General features: G+C 36.6%; 1 protein-coding gene across 3 annotated transcripts in view; it reads left to right on the top strand.

Annotated features, from left to right (window-relative positions):
• LOC150080668 (fibrillin-2-like) overlaps positions 1-16,651 on the top strand; it is a 1,460,049-nt gene that overhangs the window by 433,221 nt on the left and 1,010,177 nt on the right. For all 3 annotated transcript variants that reach the window (XM_090381969.1, XM_090381968.1, XM_090381967.1), the window contains exon 16: positions 8,813-8,938. In XM_090381969.1, coding sequence (XP_090238095.1) covers positions 8,813-8,938 — 126 coding nt within the window. The remainder of the gene's footprint in view (positions 1-8,812; positions 8,939-16,651) is intronic.

The following is a 16,651-nucleotide window of genomic DNA, read 5'->3' as shown; positions in this document are numbered from 1 at the left end:
ATCAAAGGCTGACACAAGTAATTATAGACCTGTGAGCTTAACTTCTGTTCCAGGAAAATTAATGGAGGCACTGGTTAAAGAAGCACTGCAGGATCATTTAGACAAGACTTCAGTTATAGCTCAGACACAGCATGGTTTTGTTAAGGGGAAGTCTTGCCTGACCAACTTGATTGGATACTATGATGCAGTCACAAAAGAACTGGATGCAGGGAATAACTTTGATATTATATACTTGGATCTTAGAAAGGCTTTTGATACTGTTGGACATGGAAGACTGCTACACAAATTGGAGCAGTGTGACATTGGAGGCAAATTGCTGCTATGGATAAAGGGGTGGTTGAGGGGGAGAAGACAGAGAGTGGTAATCAATGGACACTGCTCATCGTGGACTGATGTTATTAGTGGAGTCCCTCAGGGCTCAGTGTTGGGTCCATTATTGTTTTCTGTATTTATAAATGATATTGATGATGGTATATCGGGCTTAATGTCCAAGTTTGCAGACGATACAAAGGTTGGCAGGGTTGTCAAGGACACTACTGACACTATGCTGCTGCAACAGGATCTGGAAAGGTTGAGCAGATGGGCTGAGAGGTGGCAAAAGAAGTTTAACATTGACAAATGTAAAGTACTATACATGGGAAACAGCAACCCCAGAGCAACGTATCAACTCTGTGGTACAACACTGACAGTGGTAGAGAATGAAAGGGACTTGGGGGTGGTTGTGCAGGCAGATATGAAGTTCTCTGAGCAGTGCAGACGGGCTGCAAGAGTAGCTCATGGAGTATTGTCAATGATATACAGGAATTTTTCCAGCAGGGATAAGGAGGTGATTATTCCATTGTATAAGGCGATGGTCAGGCCACACCTAGAGTACTGTATACAGGTCTGGAGGCCTCATTTCAAGAAGGATGTAGAGCTGCTGGAACGAGTACAGAGAAGGTCAACAAGATTAGTGAATGGAACAAAGGGGTGCTCTTACGAAGAAAGGCTTAAGTTTTGCAAATTACAGTGTCTGGAGACTAGGCACCAGCGAGGTGATCTGATAGAGGTGTATAAAGCCTTGAATGGTTTAAGCATGCTCAATGCTGATGGGATTCTTCCTCTAGCTCAGAAAAATCACCTGAGAGGGCATAAATTCAAATTGAGGAAAGACAGATGTAGGATAGAAGTGCGGAAATTTGCCTTTAGCCAGCGGGTGGTTGGTTGGTGGAACAGACTTCCATCCCTTGTGGTGGAGGTTGATAGCCTAAATAAGTTTAAGGCTCAGCTGGACAAGGATTTTGAACGAACAGAGGGGTGAAGTGGAAGTGTTTTTTTTTTTTTTTTTTTTTTGCTGATGCTGCATAAGCTTGCTTTCTTGCATCAAATGCCTCTACTAATGCTAATGCTAATGCTATTTGTGATATGTGGATTTGTGAGACCAGAAAGAAATTAATTTTAGAGTACTAAAATTTTCTTCCATTTTTGCATGAACTTTGTGTCCATTGATTATTTACTTAATTTAGGTGTGAATAATGCAACCTGATCTAAGAATTAGTGACTTTTTTTTTTTTTTATGATGACTCCAAAACAAAAAAATAATGGCACTGTAGCACCACCCATTTAGGCTGAGATAACAGAAGATATTTATGTTGGACTTCAATTCCTTAAATTGTAAATGTCATGAAATACACAGGAAGAATTACATGAAGAAGAAAATTAGTTTAGTGAGTTTGGAGTTGAAATATAAATGGATGAACTGGATTTGGAAAACAAGAGGTTGAAGATAATAATTCAGAAGAACAGCAGCCATGGAAATATCTGTAGTACAGACATGCAGCAGAAACTGAACACATATTTAGTTGAGAACAGAGTGAGATCACGAAAGAGAGAGATCGAGAATGACGTTCTGTGGTAGGGCAGATTTGTGATTTTTACAGAATTAGTATATCTTCAGAAGAAAACTAAAAAAGACAAGAAAAGTAAAAAGAAAAAATATAGTTATTTTAATTAACCTAGAAATATGAATGTTGTCAAAGATTTTTATTTTGTTTTATTTTTATTATTATTTTATATTATTTATTTTTATATATTTTATTCATTAAAAAGTAACTAGTTTAGATAAGGCCAACATGATTTACCTCCACCAATACATCAACTGTTTTCAGTCATTTTTATGCACAGGTTTTGAAAATAATTATTCTTAAAATTTCAAAACTGAAAAGGCTTAAAATTTTATGTAAATTGTAAAAGACAATTATGTTATTAGAGTTTAATAATATGCATCAAAGCATTTATGATGCATTCCTCAATGTTTGAAAGTGATGATCCTTAAACGGCCATGACCATTTCAAATGCAATCCTCTTCTCGTATTCTCACATTATCTGTTTCTCTGTTTAGCATTTCCAGTCATATTCTTTCAGTTTCATTGTGAATGTTTTGTTTCAATTGCTCAAGTTCCAAGAATGATTTACATAGACTTTGGATGTTAAGAAATTCCATAAAAAGAAACTGCAAGCAGATAAGTCTGGTGATCATGGAGCACAATATTTGTTACCAAAATGAGACAGTGATTTGGAAACATATTCATTAAAGAATCCATGGGAAGTCTTGTGGTATGTGCCACAGCACTGTCCTGTTGAAACCATAAATTTTGTAAAGTGACTCCTTTTTGATGAAAATCCACTCAACAAATTCTTCAGCATGTTTACACATAGAACTGAAATTACTGTAACAGCTGAACCATTAACATTTTCATAAAAGTATAGACTGGTGATGCGGAAAGCAGATAACTAATGTTTTGGCTGTGAAGTGGATTTTTGCATGCTCAACATCTAAAATTTTGTTATTTACATGCCCATTCAAATGAAAGTGGGTTCTGTTCACTCATGATTACACGACTGATTAAGTATGGATTAAGCAATTTTGCGGCAGATTATGAGAAATCTGTGGCAAAGGATGCAAATAAATACAGCAAAAAGTTCTTTACCTATGTAAACTTTAGAAGGAAAGGGATGAATATGATTGGTCCACTGGATATTGATGGTTCAACTGTTGATGATCCTACTCAGGGGGCTAAGAAATTAAAAGGAGTATTTTGCATCTACATTCACACATGAGGAGTTATTCAGGGAGGGGAATGCTACAGGTGAATTAAACTCTGGCAGTGAGCTAGATGATTTTGTAATAACTGAGAGGAAAGTGGAGGAGAAATTGTTGAAGGTAAACATAAAAAAGGCACTAGGGATGAATGGGATCTATCCAGTTATATTAAAGCAGGCAGCAAAGGAAGTAAACAAATCCTTAGCCATAATTATGAGATCTTCCTTGGACTCAAGGCAGGTACCAATGGACTGGAGATGTGCAAATGTGACCCCAATTCACAAAGAAGGATCAAAGGGTGAAACAAGTAATTATAGACCTGTTAGTTTAACTTCTGTTCCAGGGAAATTAATGGAGGCACTGGTTAAAAAAGCATTGCAGGATCATATAGACAAGACTCCATTAATAGCTCGGACACAGCATGGTTTTGTTAAGGGGAAGTCTTGTCTGACCAATTTGATTGGATACTATGATGTGGTCACGAAGGAACTGGATGCAGGGAATAACTTTGATATCATATATTTGGATCTTAGATCCAAATCTTAGAAATCTAAGATGTTAGATTTCTAAGATTTCCAAATCTTAGAAAGGCTTTTGATACTGTTGCACATGGAAGACTGCTGCACAAATTGGAGCAGTGTGACATTGGAGGCAAATTGCTGCTATGGATAAAGGGATGGTTGAGTGGGAGAAGACAGAGAGTGGTAATCAATGGACACTGCCCTTTGTGGACTAATGTTATTAGTGGAATCCCTCAGGGTTCAACATTGGGTCCATTATTGTTTTCTGTATTTATAAATGATGTTAATGATGGTATATCAGGCTTAATGTCCAAGTTTGCTGACGATACGAAAGTTGGCAGGGTTGTTAAGGACCCTAATGACAGTATGCTGCTGCCAGAGGATCTAGAAAAGTTGAGCAGATGGGCTGAGAGGTGGCAAATAAAGTTTAACATTGACAAATGTAAAGTACTGCATATGGGTAGAAGTAACCCCATATGCAGTACTTTACGAAGTACCACTTATGCAATACTTTTAGAAGTAACGTATCAACTCTGTGATACTACACTGATAGTGGTAGAGAATGAAAAGGACCTGGGGGTAATTGTGCAGGCAGATATGAAGCTTTCTGAGCAGTACAGACAGTCTGCAAGAGTAGCTCATGGTGTCTTCTCAATGATATACAGGAATTTTTTTAGCAGGGATAAGGAGGTGATTATCCTCTTGTATAAGGCAATGGTCAGACCACACCTTGAGTACTGTATACAGGTCTGGAGACCTCATTTTAAGAAGGATGTAGAGCCGTTGGAACAAGATTAGTGAATGGAATGAAGGGTTGCTCTTATGAAGTTTGCCTTTAGCTAGCGGGTAGTTGATTGGTGGAACAGACATCCATCTTTTTTTGTGGAAGTTGATAGCCTAAAATAAATTTAAGGGTGAACTGGACAGGTATTTGGAACGAACGGAGGGGTAAATGAGAGCGGGTTTTTTTTTTTTTTTTTTTTTGGGCTGATGCTGCATAAGCTTGCTTTCTTGCATCGTATGCCTCTGCTAATGCTAATGCCAATTTAAATGTGTATCCAAATGATGAACAAGTAAGGGAGAACCATTTGCATTTTATAAAATGGAACTTTAAATTGATATGCAATATATGGAATACCCTTCATTCAACATGTTCAATTCTCTTGATTGATGACTAACAGATATTTGAGAACTGCATTATAAATTTGATTTGTTTCTTTCAATGTTTTCCATAATACATGCTGTATACATCTGACCTGGAAGTTTCACATCTGTTAGCATTAGCAGAGGCATATGATGCAAGAAAGCAAGCTTATACTACATCAGCCAAAAAAAAAAAAGAAAAAAAAAAAAAGCAAATTTCGCCACATCTATTCTACAGTTGTCTTTTCTCAATTTGAATTTATGCCCCCTCAAGTGTGGAATCTGAGCAAGAGGAAGAATTTCATCAGTGTTGGGCTTGCTCAAACCATTCAAGACCTTATACATCTCAATCAGATCAACTTGCAGGTGCCTCATCACCATACTCTACAAGAAGCAAGTTTTCTTCTCTTAACCTGTTCAAAATCTAGTTTGGACTGATTAATAACTGCTTTACATTTGTTTCGATCTCTGATGTCGGCAGAAAATGAAACTGAAGAATTGGAAACAAGCCAATTATGATATGCAATGTCTTCTCTTGAATAGCCTTAGCACATTTATTGGAAAACCAAGGTTTAGATAAAGTACGAGATTTTAAGGTGGAGTGTGCAATAAAGGATTCCATTCCTACAAGAATAATTTCACTGACATGATGTGAGCAAATGTTGACATCAGAGGTTTTGAAACAGTAATCCGATGAAGGAAAAAATGAAAAGAAATCTCTTAGGTCATCCCATTTTGCAGTCTTGTAATGCCAAACAACAGAAGGTTGGGAATAGCCATGACATTGAGGCTGTAGAAAGTGATTCTTGCACTGCTTCTATTGAAACATGTAGCAGCCTGGAAATCAAGGTGTCTTGGATATCATGCTCTGCTGTGGATCATCATGGAACAAGAAAATGCATGGGCTGTCTTACCTGGTTTTATTTAGTTTTATCCAACTTATCTAGTTTTTGAATGCTGTAAGCTGCATCTTCATAGTCTCTCTTTCTCTCTCTTCTTGTAGATATTCCTTTGTGATTCTGACTTAATTAGCATTAGCATTAGCATTAGTAGAGGCATATGATGCAAGAAAGCAAGCTTATTCAGCATCAGCCAAAAAAAAAAAAAAAAACCACTACTCCCATTTCACCCCTCCGTTCGTTCGAAATACCTGTCCAGCTGAGCCTTAAATTTGTTTAGGCTATCAACTTCAACAACAAGCGATGGGAGTCTATTCCACAAACCAACTGCCCGCTGGCTAAAGGCAAATTTCCGCACATCTATCCGACATCTGTCCTTCCTCAATTTGAATTTATGCCCTCTCAGGTGATTATTCTGAGCAAGAGGAAGAATCCCATCGGCATTGAGCATGCTCAAGCCATTCAAAGCCTTATACACCTCTATCAGATCACCTCGCCGATGCCTAGTCTCCAGGCTCTGTAATTTGCAAAACTTAAGCCTTTCTTCGTAAGAGCAACCCTTTGTTCCATTCACTAATCTTGTTGCCCTTCTCTGTACTCGTTCCAGCAGCTCTACATCCTTCTTGAAATGAGGCCTCCAGACCTGTATACAGTACTCAAGGTGTGGCCTGACCAATGCCTTATACAAGGGAATAATGACATCCCTGTCCCTGCTAGAAAAATTCCTGTATATCATTGACAAGACACCATGAGCTACTCTTGCAGCTCGTCTGCACTGCTCAGAGAACTTCATATCTGCCTGCACAATTACTCCCAGGTCCTTTTCATTCTCTATCACTGTCAGCGTAGTACCACAGAGTTGATACGTTGATCTGGGGTTACTGTTTCCCATATGTAGTACTTTACATTTGTCAATGTTAAACTTCATTTGCCACCTCTCAGCCCATCTGCTCAACCTTTCCAGATCCTGTTGCAGCAGCATAGTATCAGTAGTGTCCTTAACAACCCTGCCAACCTTGGTATCGTCTGCAAACTTGGACATTAAGCCTGATACACCATCATCAATATCATTTATAAATACAGAAAACAACAATGGACCCAACACTGAACCCTGAGGAACTCCACTAATAACATTAGTCCACGTTGAGCAGTGTCCATTGATTACCACTCTCTGTCTTCTGCCACTCAACCATCCCTTTATCCATAGCAGCAATTTGCCTCCAATGCCACACTTCTCCAATTTGTGCAGCAGTCTTCCATGCGCAACAGTATCAAAAGCCTTTCTAAGATCCAAATATATAATATCAAAGTTATTCCCTGCATCCAGTTCTTTTGTGACTACATCATAGTATCCAATCAAATTGGTCAGACAAGACCTGCCCTTAACAAAACCATGCTGTGTCTGAGCTATAACTGAATTCTTGTCCAGATGATCCTGCAGTGCTCCTTTAACCAGTGCCTCCATTAATTTTCCTGGAACCAAAGTTAAACTAACAGGTCTATAATTACTTGTGTCAGCCTTTGATCCTCCTTTGTGAATTGGGGTTACATTTGCACATCTCCAGTCTATGGGTACCTCCCCTGAGTCCAAAGAAGCTCTCATAATTATGGCTAGGGGTTTGCTTACTTCCTTTGCTGCCTCCTTTAATATAACTGGATAGATCCCATCCACCCCGGATGCCTTTTTTATGTTTATCCTCAACAATTTCTCCTCCACTTTCCTCTCAGTTATTAGAAAATAATCTAGCTCACTGCCAATGTTTACTTCACCTACGACATTCCCTTTCCTGAATAACTCCTCATGTGTGAATGTAGATGCAAAATACTCGTTTAGATTTTTAGCCACCTGAGCTGGATCCTCAACTGTTGAACCATCAACATCCAGTGGACCAATCTGATTCATCCCTTTCCTTCTTGAGTTTAAATAGGTAAAGAACTCTTTTCTGTTTTTCTTTGCGTCCTTTGCCAAGGATTTCTCATAATCTGCCTTTGCCTGCCTAATCTCCTTTGTGACTTGGTTACAGACCAACTTATATCTGTCATAGGCTTCCATGTCACCCATTAATTTGTATGTATCCCATGCATTTTTTTTTCTCTGCCATATGTCTCATTAGTTCATCTGACAACCATTTAGGCCTGAACCTTGAACAATATTTCTTGGTTGGTATGTAAAGCCTGGTAGCTTCCAAGATTAGTTCCTTGAATGCTTCCCATTTTGAATTTGCTGTTGGTAACATCATCAGTTGGTTCCACTGTATAGAATTTAAGTACTGTCTCAAACATCATAGTCGCCTTTACGAAAGCAAAAACCCTTCCCTTTACCTCTGATGGTAGTTACCTCCTTGAGTAAATCCCACTTCAGTGGGATTTACTCAATCTCAATTATTTGCCTATTTTTGGATTCTTACAAGTCTCTCAGTGTTTTCCTTTAGATGTAGCTTTCAGGCCTGCAAAATTATTCCTAATGTGGTTTCACTATTGAGATTCATAACAAGACTATGACCTCTGTTTCTTAGATTCAAAAGTTTGGTAAATCATTGATAAAATATACACCTTTTTTGCACTACATCTTTGTGTCTGATTGTATAATTGTACCTAAGTCTCGTCTCTATTGTTGTTTACACCTTTCAATTTTATCTCATCTAGTGTATAAATTATTTATTATATTTGGCAGCATCGAAATATAACTGTCATTTCTCTGACAATCCATGAAACCTGAGTAAATCATTCTAAAGGGGATTCCTCCTGACTTGCATCATTAAATACTTCCCTGTCTTCTGTATTAACTGCAGATTTAATGTTGCATCCTTTATACCCTCATCAATATTATTAAAGAAAATCAGAAATAACAGTGGCCCTAGCACTGACCTTTAGAACAAAAGCTTGCTGTTATAACATAACAGGTGCTAAGAAAAGTTGCATGAAAATGTTGCATGAACATTTTATATGTTTCTAGCTGAGGTGGTAGTATTTGTTACATGGTAGTATTTCCTTGCCAATTATTTATTAGAATCCCCTCATATTAAATCTTCTGGAATTATAATATAACTTCATAATTCCAAGAAGAAAAACATAAGATACTGAATATGTTTTCTTTTAATAGAGATTAACATCCACAATAGTAGACCATCTTAAGCTTTTTTTTTTTTTTTTTTTCAACCCTCTAGATATTAATGAGTGTATTGTTCTTCCCAACATTTGCCCTAATGGTGCTTGTGAAAATCTAAAGGGAAGCTACCGTTGCATCTGTAATCCTGGTTATCAAGTTGACTCAACAGGAAAGATTTGTTCAGGTCAGTAAAAAATTCTTTATTAATAGGACAGGATAGGCAATTACACATATGTAATAATTTTTTTTACATACTCCTTTTAATATCAAAAGCATATGCCAATCAAAGGTAAAGCTAATTTTTACAAGTCACACAATAATTAACAACTTGCTCTATCCTCCATGATGAGAAAATTAGACTTTCAAGCTTTCGGAAACATCCAGATAAAGTGAAATCATTTACCAGGGAGAGGATCAGAGAAAATCTTTAACTGTTTACCACTGGACACTTAGAAACTAATTTACAATGATATCCTTCCTGAGTTCCTACTTGTATTACTTTGAACTACTTAATTCAGTATAAGAGATGAATATTGTTGCCTTTTTTTTTTTTTTTGTATCTTGTAAATTTTAAATTTTACAGAAAATAACTTTATGATGCAAAGTTATTTTCTGTAATATTTTTTAAATATAATTATTTTCTTACCTTTTGTTTAGATAATTTTTGTAAGTTATTTTATTTTTGATATCTTGTAATATTAAATTCTTAAGCTTCAGTAGTAGATTAATTTTTTGTTATCTGCTTAATTTCTGTAATAGTTTTGTAATTTAATTATAATAATATTTTGTAATGTTATATCTATAATATTTTATAAATTTAATTCTTAATATTGATTGCTACAAGATTCACTTGAATATTTCAGAGCTGGATATCATAACTCAGAGAGGATTATCCATTGATGATTCTCTTGTGAGTATTGAGTTCGTTACGTGTGCAACCTATGGAATACATTCAAAGGTCAATCTTAAATTAATATCAGCTCAACGGCTGATTTTCTCAAATGGTGAGAAAGCCATATTGCACTTTTCAGATAAAAGTACAACAGGGGGATCAGCAGTGAGTGGCACTGACCCACATCCAAACCCAGTCCATAATATAAAAGAAACTTTGAAAGAAGACAAATTAATGAACTCCCCAGGAAAAAAAAAAAAAAAAAAAAACTTCTGTATTGCAAACTTCTAGTGAAAGCAGTCCTAAACAGGCTGAGCAACCTGATAATTCTAGGCTTGTTTATTCTCACTTATGTAGAAAGTCTCTGTGTTCTTCTCTTCTGGCTTGAATAAGGCAGTTTGCTTGTTTATTTTAAATGCTATGCCAATATTTGAAAATCTGAACACAGCTCTTCAGTCCAGCATGCCTCTCATCCATATATGGAGGTCATTACTCCTACATATGCTGAAGAATGTTATGTGCAGATTTATTTTACCAATAGTTTTCAAACTTTCCTCATCTGTTTTGGAAGTTGATTACCATAGAAGATTAAGCCAAAAGGATTATTCTGACTTAGGCATTTTTACTACCAAGGTCATGGAAAGTCTAAAACAAGAAGAGAAGATTGTTCTTTTGTTTAGTGTGGAAGTATTTTATTGCTGAATGTGACTACATGGTGCATAAGTTCCTATTGAAAAATGTTCTTATAAATGCAGAGGTAACACAAATTTCATCAGTTGACAGTGCATCATTTTCAAATTTAAAATTTTTTGTTTAAAAGTTTCCAATACTTCTTGGTGTCATTAAATGTAAAGAAATAGACAAAGCAATAGACATTTTTCAGCATAATTTCTGTTTTACTGTGAGAACCTAACAGACTGAAAAACATGTTATATATTTTTTAGAAAGTAACGCAGAAATTTGTTCTAATGCAAGAAGTGCTCATTTTTTTAAAACTATAGATTTTAGACCTGTGTAAATATGTCATTCAAGGATCACATTAGATCAGTTTTGATGTTATCATTTGAACTTTAGCAAAGAATTTGACTGTGTCCTACATGAGAAATTACTGTTTAAGCTGGGACATTAGTATTAGCATTAGCATTAGTAGAGGCATATGATGCAAGAAAGCAAGCTTATGCAGCATCAGCCAATAAAAAAAAAAAAAAAAAAAAAAAAAACACTTCCATTTCACCCCTCCGTTTGTTTGAAATACCTGTCCAGCTGAGCCTTAAATTTATTTAGGCTATCAGCTTCCACAACAAGGGATGGAAGTCTGTTCCACCAACCAACTACCCGCTGGCTAAAGGCAAATTTCCGCACATCTATCCTACATCTGTCTTTCCTCAATCTGAATTTATGCCCTCTCAGGTGATTATTCTGAGCAAGAAGAAGAATCCCATTGCATTGAGCATGCTCAAACCATTCAAGGCTTTATACACCTCTATCAGATCACCTCGCCGGTACCTAGTCTCCAGACACTGTAATTTGCAAAATTTAAGCCTTTCTTTGTAAGAGCAACCCTTTGTTCCATTCATTAGTCTTGTTGCCCTTCTCTGTACTTGTTCCAGCAGCTCTACATCCTTCTTGGAATGAGGCCTCCAGACCTGTATACAGTACTCAAGGTGTGGCCTGACCATTGCCTTATACAAGGGAATAATCACCTCCTTATCCCTGCTAGAAAAATTCCTGTATATCATTGACATATTGGTATCTATCTAAGGATCTTACTCATGTTAATATCTTATACATGAGTAAGATCCTTAGATAGATATCAACATGTACCAGCTATTTGAGTAATATCCTTACCCAAACTGCATAATGGGCCAGGGCTTGGATAGTCTTCAGGGGATCCTCAGAGATCGAGGCTGGGAACCACTGTTGTTTCTGATTTTCTTAAATGATATTGACAAAGGAATATGTGGTGAGGTTTCCAGATAATATCAGGAGACTGGTTAATAACCAGTGATCCTTCAGAATGACTTGGATAGGCTTCAGGGATAGTCAAAAAAGTAAATTATGTTTTAATATCATAAAATGCAAGGTGCACTTAGGATATGATATTTACCAAAATAACTGATAGACAGGGGAGGAGTTAAATTAAAGACAGTAGAGGCTGAAAAGAGAGATTTTTTGGGGGGTTATGATTCAGTCAGACATGAAGTTCCCCCATGCAGTGTATACAGGTAGCACAGCAGGGAGAACGCATGTATTTTTCTGAACCGTTTTCTTGTGGGATAGGAAGGTTATAACCCCACCATACAAGGCAATAGTGAGACCACCACATTTGGAAATTCTTGTTAAGGTCCAAAGGTGGGCTAGCACTCCACGTGGTGAGATTGGCAAAAGGGTACCCATATGTTGTTATTTGGTTTTTTTTAGGAGCATTAGCAACTAAGGCCATACTGCTCCGGGATATGCGGTGGACCTTTCCGCATCCTCCGTATTTGGTGGTGATGGGCTTGAACCCCGGTCTAATCAAGAAGCATGTGCTACGCACTGCTGCTCCTTCCCACCTGGCTACAGAGGCACCTGTACCCATATGAGGAAAGGCTTTAAATATATGAGTTACAGAGCTTGTTAACTAAGTACCTTAGAGGAGGATCTGATTGAGGTTTATTAGGTTCTGGGAGGTGTTAGGGAAAGGAATGAAGTTGAAGGTGAAATTTCACAGATATAAATGATACTGGAACTGGAGACATGAATTGAAATTAAAAAGAAGTGTAGTCTTTTTTTCTCTCTCATTGATACAGCAGAAATCTGGGACTTATTTGCACCATATGGACCATACAAGAAATATTAAGAAATAAAATAAATAATGTGGGAAATACTCAATAGCTGAATTGCTATTGCACCATAGCTTTTCTAAAAGTTCTGATTTTTTTAAACTAATTGTATAATGTAATAATTGCTTCCTAGAAAACTGGGGGAAGTATATATATATATATATATGTGTGGGGACAGATATATATATAACCAAATATATAGTGCACAAAGTTTATATTCTGCAGTCTAGAGTTTAAGACTCAGAAAGGCTTGTTGGCCACACTGTCAGCCCATAGAACTTTGGTGGCTACACTGGCATAAATGTATACACAGTGGCAAACTGTGCTACATTATTGTCGGGCACACCAGTAACCAGACTCAAAGAAATTTGCAAAATATATTAATCTATTAACTATTGCTTAAGAATGGTTCTTATTATCAAGAGTCGTGAAGATTCATGCAGTTTAGAAATTTTTTACTCTAATTTTTTGAAATTTAATGTATTCACTTTAAATACCATTCTGCACTATTTTCATGTAGGTATGGCATTATGAATTTATAAATGATTTACAAGCCATCTGTTAACAGTCTCTACTCACCTCTCATTCTGGGGTTGAGGCTTAATTAAGCTAGTGGTGAACCAGGGTAGTGGAGTTCTGTAGATCTCTTTAAGAACTTGTAGAGAATTAGATGATTGAGCTTTGGATAGTCTCGTGTCTACTATTTTGTGAAAGTTGTTTATTATAAGGATGCTGTGTGCGTGTGTGCGCGTGTGTGTGACTACTTTCATCTTGGTTCCTTGTCCTGCAGTCAGAAGTTGTAAATGTGGCCCGATTAGCCCACTTGTTTAGTCTTGTTTGGGAAGAAGTTGCTGTGAAAATATAGATTTGTACCCTTTGGGGGTACAAATCTATATTTTCCCTCAAATTTGACAGATAATGAACTATTCTGGGAGGTGGGATGGTTTTGTAGAAACTTGTAAAACTTATTCAGCCAGCATGATTCAACTGGAGAACCCATATTTTGATTGGGCAAAGGTGTGGATCTGTATATTTGAATGGACATGTTTTTTTTTGGTTTCTCTAATGTTAAACCTTGTGAATGTCTTGTTGGTTTCATAGTGGTAACCTTGCTTTTCCTGTCAATGTGGTCAGCTTCGCTGGTATACTATACTGATTTTGTTTCAAAGTAGTGTGCCTTCTTCTGTCCAGTGTCAGCATTCACAAAGGATATATTATCTATTTCCTCTCTGTGTGATAAGATCCTGATGGCAGATTTAGAGCTTCATCCTGGGTGGAGAGCACTGTCAAGCTTTCATCTGGATGTGTTGATTCTTTAGTTTTTCTACAAAAGGCCCAATGTAAGGCCTTTTGCAGAAAGATCATCTAATTTTTGGAATTATTGTTGTTTGTTGCAGTGAAAATCTTTTTATGTTTCTTTTTAATTTTCTGTATTGAGCTGAATGGTAAGGTGGGTATGGACTATTCAACAACAGCAAGGTGATGGTGACCTTTTGAAGTTTTGTATTAGAAGGCACTTATAATATATCATCTGATAATTCCAGCTTTGTTATGGACTAATGGTTAAAGCCTACTTGAAATTGCCTGAACTTTTAGGCCTTTTTGTTAGTATTCTAATGCCAGTTTCCAGCTCTTGAAGTTAACAATTTATCTCTTTCTAGTAAATGGATTCTTCTTTTTATCTTTTCCTTGCATTCACTGTAAGTGAGATATCAGACCATTGTATTCAGTGATAGTGTTGCTGCTTTTACCATCTGTTCCTCATTGGAGACAACTGACAAACTGTCTTGGCTCCAGATCTGCTAGGTGATATGACCTTGTTAACTGTTTTCCATGTTTGTTTATTATGTGATTGTTTGGATGCATTTGTATACAGCTACATTTGTATAACTCATTATAATCATTTTAATTATGAGAATTTATAATTATTGCTCAAAACACAAGTTCATTAAATTATTTGAGTATAGGTATGGTCTGTTGTTTCATATCTTGGTATAATCAATAACAGGCTTATCTTTTTTCCGGCAGGTTAATTATAATGGCCAACATGAATACCTCTGCTAACATAGCAGAGGTATTAATGATTACATTCAATATTTGGGCTCCACATATATGCTGCATTTGCACTACAAACCTGAGGATGTAGCTAACTGGGAAAATTAAAAGTATGCCCTTTGCTGTGGTTTCCTATGACGTGGTGAGAAATGTGTGACCACATTTACAATTGTTATTTCTGCATAAGAGAAATATATGGGATGTAAGTAAAAAGCAAGCATAGCACAAAATATTTTGACCTGTCATCTGAAAATGCCTGTTCACATAAGGAAGAATTTGAGTGGGAGAACACAGAGTGGTAATCAGGAGTCCCCCAGGGTTTGATGTTGGGCTCATTGTTGTTTTCTGTATTTATCAATGATATTAATGATATTGATGAAGGTATATCAAGCTTAATGTTGAAGTTTGCAGATGATACAAAGGTTGGCAGAGTTGTTAATGACTGTAATGACAATACACTACTGAAACAGGATCTAGAAAAGTTAAGAAGATGAGCTGAGAGGCGGAAACTGAAGTTTAGTATTGAGAAATGCAAAGTACTGCATATGGGTAACAGTAACCCATATTGGGCTCATTGTTGTTTTCTGTATTTATCAATGATATTGATGAATGTATATCAAGCTTAATGTTCAAGTTTGCAGATGATACAAAGGTTGGCAGAGTTGTTAATGACTGTAATGACAATACACTACTGAAACAGGATCTAGAAAAGTTAGGAAGATGAGCTGAGAGGCGGAAACTGAAGTTTAGTATTGAGAAATGCAAAGTACTGCATATGGGTAACAGTAACCCAAGGTTAATGTACCAATGGGGCAGTACCACACTCAGGGTAGTGGAAAATGAAAAAGACCTGGGGCAATTGTTCAGAGTCAGATATGAAGTTTTCTGAGAAGTTCAGACAGGTTACCAGAGCAGCTCATGGGGTCTTTTCAATGATATACAGGAATTTTGCTAGCAGGGATAAGCAGGTGATTATTCCCTTGTATAAGGCAGTGGTCAGGCCACACCTTGAACATATAGGTGTGCATGCCTCATTTTAGGAAGGATGTAGAGCTATTGGAACAAGTACAGAGAAGGGCAACAAGATTAGTGATGGGAACAAAGGGTTACTCTTACCAAGAAAGGCTTAAATTCTGCAAATTGCAATATTTGTAGACTAGGCACCTCTGAGGGGTGATCTGATTGTGGTGTATAAGGCCTTGAATGGCTTGAACAAGCTCAGTGCTTATGAGATGGTTCCTCTTGCTCAGATTATATACATGAGGGGATATAAATTCAAGTTGAGGAATAGTTGCAGAATAGATATGTGGAAATTTGCCTTTAGCCAGCAGGTGATTGATTTGCTGGAACATACTTCCATTTGTCATTGTGGAAGTTGATGGCTTAAATAAATTCAAAAACGAACTGTACAAACATTTGGAGCAAATGGATTGGTGAAATGGGAAGCGTTTTTTTTTTTTTCTTTGTCCCCTTCTTTCCCTATCTCTTCAGTTTTGCTATATAAGCTTGCTTTCTTTCATCGCATAATATGGCTCTGCTAATGCTAACTTTTTTTTTACCCTGGCAAGAGATGATGACATTGATAACATCTAAATTGTGTTATACCACACTCAAGTTATAGAGAATGAAAAAGATCTAGGAATAATTGTACAGCCCAACATGAAATTCTCTGTGTGGTGCTGGACACTGCCAGATATAATGTCAATGATATATAGGAATTTTGCAATCAAGGGCATGGAGATTATTTTCTGACAAGCATGATAAACAGTAAAATATTACTTTTTTTCATGATTACATTCCTAGAACCATGATAAACAATAAGACCAATCAACATCCATTTGTATTAGCTTGCATATGACATGTATTATGAAAGATAATACAATGGACTCCCGCTTTACGATATTAATCTGTTCTAGTAACACCATTGTAATGTGAAAATATCATAATGTGAACCCAATAACACATTGTTTTTTGGTAATTCATTCCAAGAGTTCAGAAGTTGAAATTTTCACTATTATAACAAAGCTATTTATCTTTCTAAAAGGTGATTTTTATAATGGAAGTTGTACATATTGATTAATACTAATATATTGATTAAAGCACAACACAAAAAATCACTTCAACT

This window comes from Mastigoproctus giganteus, chromosome 9 (genome assembly GCF_048544385.1).
Source record: "Mastigoproctus giganteus isolate SK-2022 chromosome 9, ASM4854438v1, whole genome shotgun sequence".
NCBI lineage: Eukaryota > Metazoa > Arthropoda > Arachnida > Uropygi > Thelyphonidae > Mastigoproctus > Mastigoproctus giganteus.
This window is presented reverse-complemented; position numbering and strand designations above follow the sequence as displayed.